Source organism: Emydura macquarii, unplaced genomic scaffold, assembly GCF_026122565.2.
Source record: "Emydura macquarii macquarii isolate MOO-44397 ecotype Brisbane River unplaced genomic scaffold, CSIRO-AGI_Emac_v2 contig_2947, whole genome shotgun sequence".
Lineage (NCBI taxonomy): Eukaryota > Metazoa > Chordata > Testudines > Chelidae > Emydura > Emydura macquarii.
In genome coordinates, this window is record NW_027133084.1 from 49,873 (window position 1) to 62,827 (window position 12,955).

General features: G+C 43.9%; 1 protein-coding gene across 1 annotated transcript; it reads left to right on the forward strand.

The window, feature by feature from the left end:
* Window positions 1-5,363: 5,363 nt before the first annotated feature.
* On the forward strand, window positions 5,364-12,580 carry LOC137167603 (cytosolic phospholipase A2 gamma-like; the record flags this gene model as incomplete). Its single annotated transcript, XM_067569808.1, has 5 exons — window positions 5,364-5,474; window positions 6,375-6,517; window positions 9,132-9,330; window positions 10,247-10,364; window positions 12,440-12,580. Coding segments are annotated over exons 2-5 (550 nt in total), but the record flags the coding sequence as incomplete, so codon positions are not given.
* Between the last annotated feature and the right edge of the window lie 375 nt (window positions 12,581-12,955).

Below are 12,955 nucleotides of genomic sequence, written 5' to 3' on the forward strand. Positions count from 1 at the left end.
CAAGCAAGGTTGTGATTACCAAGCATATATCCTGCAAACACCTATGGCCGAGTTATACAAATAGTCAGACTCACGTCCTTAATGATATTCTTAGAGTCTGATGGATGCCTTGCCAAATGTTTCTCTGCCCATGCCATCATCCTGCCTTACATGAACAGCATCACAAGGATGGCATTTAATGGTCTGCCATTAGCTAGGTCTGAGTTGTGATCAGAGAACACTTCAGTGCACATTATAAAACAGAGATCTCAGGGCAGATTTCATAACAGGTCGACTCAGCATCTGCACCATGCAACATACACAGAGACTCAGCAGCTCTCCTGGCAGGGGGGCATCGATACTTCAGACATTCCCTGGGATCTATTTTGTATTCTTAACCTCAGTTTTATGTCCCTGGCTTCCTTCTTCAATAAGCAGGAGTCACTTCTGCTTGCGAGTTGCAGGTCACTTACCATAGGCCAATATAGGTCACATGACCAGAGCTGAGCATAGAATGAGGTACAGCCACCAAAAGTTTCTGTGTGGAGCATGCCCAGGAGAAGATTCTCTGGGTGACTAAAGGTCATTAGCAAAAAGACAAGGATTTGTAGGGAGGGTTGTAGCTCTGAGTTCAACAACTGCAGTGAGAAATGTTGGCAGCCTCCCAGGATGAGTAATGCCTGACAGCGGGCATGTGCAATCTAAGGTTAAGAAGAGATAGTGTAAAAGAACTGATGGCTAGGACAGTATAAAAGATGGACAGTTGGCAGGCAGAAGAAACAGTCCAGAGCCAGACAGAAGAGCTGCTGGAAACAAGCTAAAAGCTGCTGGGAGACCTGACTGCAGACAGAGGAGCAGAGCTGACTAGGAAGAAGCAGCAGGCAGCAACAAGCAAATAATATGGCAAAGCCAATGGACAGAGTAAGTCTGCCAGTGTTTAATTGTAGTATACCATAAAAGTTGAGAACTGCTGTCAGCAATTTCTTACCGGCTGGCCATCTGCGCCGAAGGGCACCGCTTAGAATAATTTAAACTGTGCGCTCTTGCGGTTTAGATACTTTTTTGCTTAGATACTTTTTAGCTTAGTTTAGCTGTCTGATTTTTTTTAGATTACTTTGTAGTAGGGATTATTAATTGCATTAATAAAAAGATACTTTGTTTAGTTTGTCTGTGTCAATCACTTTATCAAAAGGTTATAGAGGTGCTCCAAGTGTTTTCCTTGACTATCCTGGAGACCCATACCTTGGGAAAGATGGATAAAGGGGGTGATGGGGCACCCAAAGCCTATTTTTCAGGGTTACAGCATCAATTATAGATGTGTATCCTGACATCCACTGAAAACAGCAGTGTTCAACAATCCTCCTCTCCTGAGTGAATTCCATGAGTATATTGTCTTGAGAGGACTGGTCAGAAAATAAGACCAATGACAACATTTGACTGGGCATTTTTTCTTTGTTTATAATTAAGTTCAAAAGAATTGGAGGAGTGTGAATGTAGCAAGTCTCTCTACTTTTGTAGCAAGAGGGAAATACATTACTTATATGGGTAGAATTTTCAGCAGAACCTATGAGAGTTGGATGCCCAAATCCCATTGAAATTCAAAAGGAGTTGGGTGTCTGGAAAAAAAACAGACTGGCTTGAAAATCCCAGGAGCTTGCTTGCTTGCTTTCTAGCTTTCTTTCTTTCTTTCTTAGCCGGGATAGGCAGGGATTGTTGTTTTCCAGAAGCTCGGAATGGGCAACAGGATGGATCACGTAATGATTCCCTGTTCTGTTCCTTCCATCTGTATCACCTGGCATTGGTGACTGTTGGAAGACAGGATCATTGATTTGACCCAGTATGGATCATTGATTTGATCATTAGAAGGATCATTGATTTGACCCAGTATGGCCATTCTTATGTTCTATCTTCTCTCTCTCTTCTATCTCTGTGTCTTCTATTTTCTCTCTCTCTTGTATTTATCTATCTTCTAGTTTCTTTCTAGTTTCTGTCTATGACCCAGAGGTACTGCAAGTGGCTAGGGGAGGACAGTTGCAGTGCCCATAGCAGCTGAAGAAAGATCAGTGTGGCATCACGGCCACCCCAACTCTTGAGTTCCCCAATTCAAGAGCTGGGGAGAGTAAAAGCTGCAGCTGGAAGCAAAAGAGCTTTGAGTGGAGAGCTATAGAAGCATATAGTCAAATGGTCAGAAACTGAGCCCGGCATGGTCTTAGGTTTTGGACACAAGCATGACTTTTTGTACAATTTGGGGACCAGGCTGAGCTCTGTCTCCATCACAGCTGCTGCCAAGTTTGATCATTTTTGGGGGGCGGGGGAATCATAGAATCATAGAATATTAGAGTTGGAAGGGACCTCAGGAGATCATCTAGTCCAACCCCCTGCTCAAAGCAGGACTAACCTCAGCTATATCATCCCAACCAGGGCTTTGTCAAGCCTCAGCTTAAAAACCTCTAAGGATGGAGATTCCACCACCTCCCTAGGTAACCCATTCCAGTGCTTCACCACCCTCCTAGTGAAAAACTTTTTCCTAATGGCCAACCTAGACCTCCCGCCCTGCAACTTGAGACCGTTGCTCCTTGTTCTGTCATCTGCCACCACTGAGAACAGCCTAGCCCCTTCCTCCCTGGAACCCCCTTTCAGGTAGTTAAAGGCCGCTATCAAATCCCCCTCATTCTTCTCTTTTGCAGACTAAACAAGCCCAGTTCCCTCAGCCTCTCCTCATAAGTCCTGTGCTCCAGCCCCCTAATCATTTTTGTTGCCCTCCGCTGGACTCTCTCCAACTTGTCCACATCCTTTTTGTAGTGGGGGGCCCAAAACTGGACACAGTATTCTGAATGTGGCCTCACCAATGCCGAATAAAAGGGAATAATCACTTCCCGTGACCTGCTGGCAATGGCCCTCCTAATGCAGCCCAATATGCCATTAGCCTTCTTGACAACCAGGGCACACTGCTGACTCATATCCAGCTTTTTATCCACCGTTACCCCCAGGTCCCTTTCTGCAGAGCTGCTGCCCAGTTCATCGGTCCCCAGTCTATAGCTGTGCATGGGATTCTTCCTTCCTAAGTGGAGGACTCTGCACCTATCTTTGTTGAACCTCATTAGATTTCTTTTGGCCCAATCCTCCAGTTTGTTTAGGTCACTCTGTATCCTATCCCTACCTTGCAGGGTATCTACCACTCCCCCCAGCTTAGTGTCGTCCGCAAACTTGCTGAGGGTGCAATCTACCCCATCCTCCAGATCATTAATAAAGATGTTGAATAAAACCGGCCCCAGGACCAACCCCTGGGGAACTCCGCTTGTGACCGGTTGCCAGCTAGACATGGAGCCATTGATCACTACTCGTTGAGCCCTATGCTCTAGCCAGTTCTCTATCCATTTTATAGTCCATTCATCCAACCCATACTTCTTTAACTTGCTGATAAGAATACTGTGAGAGACAGTATCAAAAGCTTTGCTAAAGTCAAGGTATATCACATCCACCGCCTTCCCTACATCCACAGAGCCAGTCACCTCATCATAGAAAGCAATCAGGTTGGTCAGGCATGACTTTGCCTTGGTGAATCTGTGTTGACTGTTCCTGATCACCTTCCTCTCTTCCAAGTGCCTTAAAATGGATTCCTTAAGGACCTGCTCCATGATTTTTCCAGGGATTGAGGTGAGGCTGACCGGTCTGTAGTTCCCTGGATCCTCTTTCCTCCCTTTTTTGAAGATGGGCACTAGATTTGCTTTTTTCCAGTCCTCAGGGACCTCCCCCTGTTGCCACGAGCTTTCAAAGATAATAGCCAGTGGCTCTGAAATCACCTCAGCCAACTCCCTCTGCACTCTCGGGTGCACTGCATCCGGCCCCATGGACTTGTGAATGTCCAATCCTTCTAAATAGTCTTGAACCCGTTCCTTCAGCACTGCGGGATGTTCGCCTCCTTCCCATTCTGTGCCACCCAGTATGACAGTCTGGGAGCTGATCTTGTCTGTGAAGACAGAGGCAAAAAAGGCATTGAGTACCTCAGCTTTCTCCACATCCTCCGTCACTAGGTCGCCTCCCTCATTCTCTAAGGGGCCCACACTTTCCCGAACCTTCCTCTTGTTGGCCACATGCCTGTAGAAACCCTTCTTGTTCCCCTTCACATCCCTTGCTAGCTGCAACTCCAATTGCGCTTTGGCCTTCCTGATTTCATTCCTGCACGTTCGAGCAGTGTTTATGTACTCCTCCCTAGTCATCTGACCAAGCTTCCACTTCTTGTAAGCTTCTTTTTTGCGTTTAAGTTCGCCAAGGACATCTTTGTTAAGCCAAGCTGGACGCCTACCATATTTGCTATTCTTTCTGCACATCGGGATGGTTTGCTCTTGTGCCCTCAATAAGGTCTCTTTAAAATACAGCCAGCTCTCTTGGGTTCCTTTCCCCTCATATTAGCCTCCCAAGGAATCCTGCCCATCAGTTCCCTGAGGGAGTCAAAGTCCGCTTTTCTGAAGTCCATGGTCCGTATCCTGCTGTTCTCCTTTCTTCCTTTTGTCAGGATCCTGAACTCGACCATCTCATGGTCACTGCTGCCTAGGTTGCCACCCACTTCTACTTCCCCTACCAAATCTTCCCTGTTTGTGAGCAGCAGGTCAAGAGAAGCTCGGCCCCTAGTTGGTTGCTCCAGCACTTGCACCAGGAAATTGTCAGTGACACGCTCCAAAAACTTCCAGGATTGTTTGTGCTCTGCTGTATTGCTCTTCCAGTAGATGTCAGGGTGATTGAAGTCCCCCATGAGAATCAGGTCCTGTGAACTGGAAACTTTCCCTAGTTGAGTAAAGAAAGCCTCATCTACCTCATCCTCCTGGTCTGGTGGGAAGGCATTACCTAGTTCAGATGACACATGAGAAATCTCTTTTTCTTTGTTCCTACTACAGTCAATGGGTCTAATCAGCATCCACACTGCTGGGGGAGAAAAACATGGGAAGTGTTGGGAAATGTTCAGGAGTTTGCCATGTAGTTATAGCCATGCTGGTCCCAGGATATGAGATTTTGAATGATTTCTTGCAAAACGTTTTGACTCCTTATGCTTAACAATCTGGTCCACCTTGTATTTAGCTGTGATGCTCTGAGTATCTTTCCCAGACATAAAGAAGAGTTCTGTGTGGCCCGAAAGCTTGTCTCTCTCACCATCAGAAGTTGGTCCAATAAAAGATATCCCCTCACCCACTTTGTCTCTTTCTCCTCACAGAGTTTTCCCGCCTGTTGTTTCAGCGTAGGAGAGTTGTGTGAAAATCTCTAAATTGGCTTTGGGTTCCACCCAGAACATGCTTTAATGGATTTTCTGCATCTCTGTACATTGTCCCATCCCTGACAGATTTTTGAGAGTTGATACATACTCTTGCCATTTTTTTCCCCAGGGTAAAAGCAAAGTCCGAATTTCCCATGAGCTCTCGGAGGGGGAAAAATTAGGTACAAGTAACAGGAAGGTGTGGGTGAAGAAATGCCTGGAGAGCCATGGGATTCCCTGTAACCTGGTAGGAGTCTTTCAATGTCTTATGGAATTATAGAGGTACATACAGGACATTGGCAGTCGTAACAGTTACTTGTGCAGAGCTGGTGAAAATGTGTTCATCAAAAAGTTGTGGGTTATTTTGTTTTCTGGGGTTTTTTTTCAAGGCTTTTAGAATAAAACAAACTGAAGCCAAAAGGATTTAAGTGAATGGTTAAAATTAAGTGCACGTTTCAGTGCTATACTGAATTGGGATACCTGTTTAAATATAAATGATGGGAACTATTTTTCATTTATGTTGAATTTTTTTCACAGATTCTTTTAAAACCTCAGACCTGATTTCTTTTTCTCTTTCCTAAAACCAAGCATCATTTTTGATTGCAAACAATGATTTTTTCCCCAGGTTTTGGGCAAAATCCCGACAAATATGAATAAAAATTCCTTTTAATCAAAAAGGCATTTTTCAGCCAACAAACAAACAAACAAACAAACAAACAAACAAACAAACAAACAAACGGTGTTGAAATATTTTCCAGGAGTTCTGATAATTCACAATATTTTTGCTGCATGGAATACATAACATACATACGTCATATATTATAGCAGCTATTAGAGTTATTCTTGTCAATCAAAAGTTTGTCAATCAATGAATTGAGCTTCATTACTGCAATCTGGAAAGCCTGTGAGTAAAGCTACTCATGGGAGGAGTCTCATTTAAACTAGTGTAAATAAAGATATGTAAATAAAGACAGATGTGTAAACGTTTGCAGGAGTGCGTCCTAGAAGGTATTCTTTTAAACTCCATGATGGGGGCTGACCTAGGTGGGAATGGCAGGTATTTGACTGTAGATACCATGGAAGTAATTTAGGTGAGCAATGGTGGTTATCTCCGTTTACATGTTGCCGTGTCTTTTCCCTTCCTCAGGATGATGTGCCCAGTATCGCAATCCTGGGAGCGGGAGGAGGGCTGCGGGCCATGATAGCCCTTTATGCAACCCTGGAGGAGCTACAAAAGCAGGGTCTCTTGGACACCATCATGTACCTGTGTGGAGTCTCAGGTTCAACTTGGTAGGCACATGTGAAGAAAAGCTTGAGTGAATGTGTGTCCCTCTGTAGAACTGATAGCTATGGGAAATTATTGCTGTTGTTATTATTAACCAAAGGACATGCAGGTACTTCATCACCAACCGGAAAACACTGTCTCTCCATTTCCTGAAGAGGTGAGAATGTGTGAGCATGTCTACACTTCAATGTAAGCCTGGGGTTCAAACACAGGCTCAAGCCTAACCTATCTTCCATCTACACACAAATCTTGCTAACCCAGCATTTAGATCCAAGGTCCTAGGACTCCATGAGAGTGGAGGGTGTGAGCCTGAATCAGGCCAGGACTCAGGGTTCAAGCCCTATTAATTTGCAATGTAGATGCAGTGCCACTGGACTCATGCCCTGGGAGGCCAGCAAAGATGCCCCACAGGCTGACTTCCTTTGTCCTCTGGACAATCCCGTTTGGTGGACAGTCATGTTTCTCCCACACTGCACCACAAACAAAGGACTAATGCAACTGCATTTTAGGAAGGCGCTGGAAAGTCTGGGATATGGGTGGCTGAATTCAGCCCCGCATAACGCAATGTAGACTCTGGAGCCCCAGGCTGGATCCCAGAGTTCAACAATTCCAAGCCTGTGGTTACAAATGAATGTAGACACTCTAGCCATAGGTTAACAGACCCAGAGCCTGCTAGCCTGAGTTCTACTATCACTGGGCTTACATTGCTGTGTGGACATGCCTCTTAGACCTGATCTTTTTAAGATTTCTACAGTAGCAAAAGTGACAGGGGCTCAGCCCCATGGTTATAGCTCTTGCAATGTTGTTGCAAATCTCTTGATATCTGATGGAGTTTCCTTTAAAACCCAAGCTCATTCAGTCACGTGAATTGTGTGAGTGTCATGGCTTGTCTACACTTAAAATGCTACAGCGGCACAGCTGCTCCACTGCAGTTGCGTCTTTGCAATGCTTCAATGTAGACACTACACACACCAGCGGGAGGCATTCTCCCATCAGCTTAGTTAATCCAACACCTTGAGAGGCGGTAGTTAAGTGCATGTCTTCATTGACAGCAGCAAATTTGCCGCCGTCAGATCGATCTATCCAGATCAATTAAGCGGTCAGTGAAGACGCGCTCAATCGAGCCGGAAGTCAACGTAATAAAACCACCCCCTGAAGTGGCGTGGCGCTGCGTTGACTGGAACACGTTTCCTGTTGGCGCAGTGTAGTGAAGATGCTGCATAGAAGAGGAATTACAAAGTCAACGGGAGTTACGCAAGCTACTCTGTGTAACTTGAGTAACTCTCGTCGACTGCCGCCAAATTTCCAGGAAAGTGTAAACCCGACCTAAGCCAACAGAAGAATCCTTCTATCGACCTAGCACTGCCTACATAGGGATTTAAGTCAGCTTAACTATGCTGCTCCAGAGTGTGGATTTTTCACATCCTTAAGCAACACCATTGTGCTGACCTAACATCGGTTTTCAGGATATTATGACCATGAGTCTCTGGCCCTGGTGGTTATGGAGAAAACATAAAAATGTGAAACCTATCAGCACAAAAGCCAGAAGGCAAATAAAAAGAACCCATTTTTAAGCCAATCTCAGGATTTTCTGTGGCCTGACTTGTGATTTTTGCCACTCTTGTAGTTTGCTTTAGTGCTGGAAGCAAGATAGCAGAATTGTGCCTGCTCTCTTGTGCTGTATGATGGTTTCTGCCATGGGAATAGTGAGAAATGGACATAACTGGGGTCATTAAACAGGAACAAGTGACAAGTTGGCACACAAGATGGGGAAATCCACGTGGAAAAGAGACTACAATGATTGCAAGATTGTAGAGTTACTCTCTCAGTGGAGAAGGAGATAGTGTCCTTCATGACATCCAGCTGATCTAATGGGGCCACACACAGATAGCCTTACTCACAGTGAATAGCTATTGACACAAGAGCCTAAGGGATTTAGGCACTCTGTTGTTAGTGCAATTCAACAGGAGACTGACACCAGTGGTAATTATCGCAGGTACTTATCTGTCCCCCACTAGTATCTGAGCACCGCCGTGTTTATTTCCACAACACCCATGGGGTAGGGAAGTGCCCATATCCCCATTTTCCTCTGGGGAACCGGGGCTCAAGGAGACTAAGTGACTTGGGTACGTCTGTGGGAGATCAGGGAGTTCAACCCACATTTCCTGAGTTCTAGGCTAATTTCCTAACCAATGAACCATCTTTCCCCTCATGACTTTGCAGTTCCCAACCTTTCTGTACAAATAGTCCTACTGAGGTCAATGAAAGTGCAGCAGTCAGGATGGACTGGGCAGGTTTGTGGAGGTTACAAATGTCCTAGATGGCCAGAGCTGTTCAAACTGTGTCACGGACTCTGCATGTTGCTAATAGAGATTCTCCATTTTCTTAGCCTAGTAATGACCTGGGGTTTCAGAAGAGGACTTTAATTTTCTCTCTGCTGATGCAGTGGCTTTCCACAGCACCCAGCAAGCCACGCAACTCTTGCAGGTTAAAAATGAATTAGAATGATAGAACGATGAGTGAAAATATTCTAATAAAAACCTGTGTGGAGAGTAAAAGGACTGGGGGAAATAGCCACATCTTGCTCTCCTTGCCACGTGTGTTGTGTTTCTGCAACAGGTGTATGTCCTCTCTCTACAAAAATGGGGACTGGGCAGAGAAATTGCAGGCCTTGGAGGAACATATGCGCGATAATCTTGTCAAATCCACCTGGAGTCTCACAAAGGCAACAAAAATGCTGCTCGAGGCAGCTAAAGATGAAAACTACTCCCTGACGGATTTCTGGGCCTACACCATTGTCTATGGAATGTTACATGAGGTGGGTGAAAAACTTTCCCTTCTAGAATGATCTAAGGAACTTTTCTGGCCACCATCACCATAGATCTGGGCCCTTCATGATCTTTTAGTGTATTTAGCCTCACAAGAGCTCTGGGATCTGGGGACATGTACAGAGGGGAAACTGAGGCACAGATTGTCCGAGGGCCAGATTTTGAAAGGTATCACTTCGTGGGAGGAGCACATAGGCAACAAGTACCCATTGATTTCAATGGGATTTACATGCCTCGATACTTTTGAAAATCTCACTCGGTGCCTAAATACCTTTAAAAATGCCCTGATTGACTTGCTCCATGTCACATAAGGTGTGTCTACACTGCACTGTAAATCTGGGTTGGTGGGACCCAGGCTGCTGTACCTGGCATATCCCAGCCTGTGCTGGAGAGTCCACACTGCACTGTAAACTTGGACTGAAAGGATACGTTTACACTGCAAAGAAAAACCTGCAGTGCTGAGTCTCAGAACGTGGGTCAATTGAGTTCGACTTGTGGGGCTCAGGCATCAGGGCTAAAAATAGTAGTGTAGGTGTTTTCACTTGGGATGGTGCCTGAGCTCTGAAACCTGGGGACGGGGTGGGTCTCAGACCCTGGGTGCCAGCCCAAATCAGAATGTCCCCATGGCAGTTTTTAGTCCACCACCCAAGCCCCGTGAGCCCCAGACAATCGACCCAGGCTCTGAGAGTTGGTGCTGTGGGTTTTGCTTTGCCATGAAGGCTGGACCCAGGTGTCACAGAGCAGACTCGATATCTATCTAGCTATCATCTCAGCATGTGGTAACGTGTTGGCTCCCTAAGCTCTGGCTTGGACCAAGCTGTCAGGGCAGGGACATAGACAATGTTAAAATAATAGTTTAAAATTAGGAGTGTGTGTGTCTGAACCTCTAAAATCCTGTCTTCACAGCTGGACGAGGGACACTTGTCCGAGCAGAGGGGTGCTTCTGAGAACGGAAGTAACCCCTACCCCATATATGCTGCAGTGGATAAGCAAAGTTTTTCCAAAGTAACTGAATATGCTCCAGGTAAAAACAAGCAATCAAAATCCAGGTATTCTCAGTGTAAAGAAGGCTGTCTTTTATTTCATCTACATGCAACTCCTCAAGGCAGCAGAGATGCTGAGGTCATCTTTAGAGCTGTTGAAAATGAAAAAAACCATGAAAATTTTTCAATCCTTCTTTTGTTTGTCAGGGTTGTTAATAGGCTCCTTATCCATATTGCATGACACTTTCTGCAGTTTTTTCCCATTTTTTCCCCCTAGTAATTTTATGAAAACATATTTTTAATTTTATATTTTTCAGCAAAATATTGATTTTTGGTAAGAAAAGCGTAAGTGAAAAAATCCATAACATTTTTACTTAAAATTTCTGTAAAATCTATGGCAGAAATTTTCACAAAACATTGAAAATTCAGGTAACATCTACTGCTGACAATAAATTTGGTTTTGAAAAAAGGTTTACTTTTATGCAAAACCTTTTTCTGAAAAAAATTCAAATTTAGGGTATGTCTACACTGTCGGCAGGAGGGCATCTCCCATCAATGCAGAGCCATGAAGACGAAACAGTATGTCAGTGTAAGTACGTTGATGGGAGATACGCAAGCTACATTATGTACTTTGAGTATCTCCGGTTGACCGCCAGTGGCAATGTAGATGAGCCTCAGTCTTGTTTTGTTTTTTCCTCCCTCCTAGTTTAGTATATCTTTTTAGGTGGAGAGAAACTCACCAGTCATCTCTCTATTGACTTTTAGGTTTGACTAGAGCTGGTCAAAAATGTTCTAACAAAATCAAAATTTTTCAGGAGAATATGCCAGTTTTGACAAAATTTCAAAAAAATTCCCAAATAAAGCCTTTCAATTTTTAGGTTCAAGATGGCATTTTGCTTCAAAATTTATTTTATTTTCAGTTTTATAAATAATAAATTAACATGAAATAAAAAGTCAAAATCAAAATGAAACTTTTTTGATTGACCCAAACCAAAATTGTTGTGAAAATTTCTTTTTTCAGGAAATTTTAATGTTATTTTTATTCTGTTTTCATTCCAATTCGGAAGAGAAACAAATTTCAGAATTGTGGAATTTCCCTCTAACTGGGAAATACAGCTTCCGCCCAGTCCTAGACATGACCAGCATTTCTCTTATATTTTGGGTGGGGTTTAAGACCCCTGTGGTGGTTACACATTCTGGGAGGTGCTAACGGACTAAGATGCAGTGGGGACCAATAGGAGAAATTGCAGATGCGTTAGGGGATCACATGGGCTTTCTGGAACACCGCGAGAACTCTGCATGGATGGGCCATCTTGGAAGATGGCAGGAAGATGACAATGGGAGAAGATAAGGTAGACGGTGGGGAGGTAGGTGTTCAACGGTGAAGCAAAGGGAGTGATCAAGTCGAGCTGGGAGAAATGTTTTCAATGAACTGTTTTTTCACTGAAAAATGCATTTTCAGACCCCTATTTGTTGAGTTCACATCGCATAAAATGAATAGTTTCAGTTGGGGAAACAAATCCTAAACTAAAGAGTAAAAACATTTTGCTTCTACTTTTTGATTTAAAATTGTCTTTCAATTTCAAATGTGGCCATTAAAAGAAAGGGAAGGAGAACAGCTGAATCAAGTAAGGGAAAAATGAGTCGACCAAAATGTTTTGTGTGATTTGAAATGAATAAAACAAAACCTTCATTTTGTGTCAACTCAAACTGCTTTTTTATTTACTTTTTAATTTGTGGGTGGGAGAAATAGATTTTTTTCTTTCAGTTTAAATCAAACTGGATATTTCTCCAGAGTTTTTGGTTCAGCTCCTGAACTAAAATTTCCATTATTTGCTTCACATAAGAACTCTGAACTTAGACATAGGTGGCATGGGGCTGTAGTTGGAGCTTGGGAGATGAATGCAAATAGGAGTCAAGGGTGGATGTGAAGATGGGACAACATGGAAGGGAAGAAACTTTATTAATGTAGACATTGGATGAAGCACGTTCACATTCCAATGAGTTATGGATACCTCCTGCCACCCTTCCCCTGATGCCTTCTCCCGGTGATTCATCTGCCTCCTCAAAAGTATTGCTGGGTTTTGCTTCCAAACCCTTTCTTTTTATTTTTCAGAAACCTGGTTTGAGTTCACACCCCATGAAGCCAGCTTCCTTGGCTGGGGAGCAAGTGTACCCATGGAATACTTTGGAAGTGAATACAAGAATGGAGAGCTACAGAAGAAGAAAGAAGAGAAAAACATGAGTTACTTACAAGGTAAATGCTCATGCCCCTGCTTATTAGCAGGTAGAGAGAAGTGAGGCTGGTTGATGGATACATATTGCAAGTCAACCATGAAATTCTAAAATCAAGTAATATTTATATATAGTATAGAGCAATGTGAAGTGTCCAGCCACAGAGACTACCAGTCCTCAATCCATCTAAACATACCCTCTCATCCTTCTTTCCATTCATAGATTCAGAGAAGATGAGGTTGGAAGGGACCTCAAGAGGTCATCTAGTCCAACCCCCTGCTCAAAGCAGGACCAACCCCAACTAAATCATACCAGCCAGGCCTTTCTCAAGCCACAACTTAAAAACCTCTAAGGATGGAAATTCCATCACCTCCCTAGGTAACCCATTCCAGAGCTT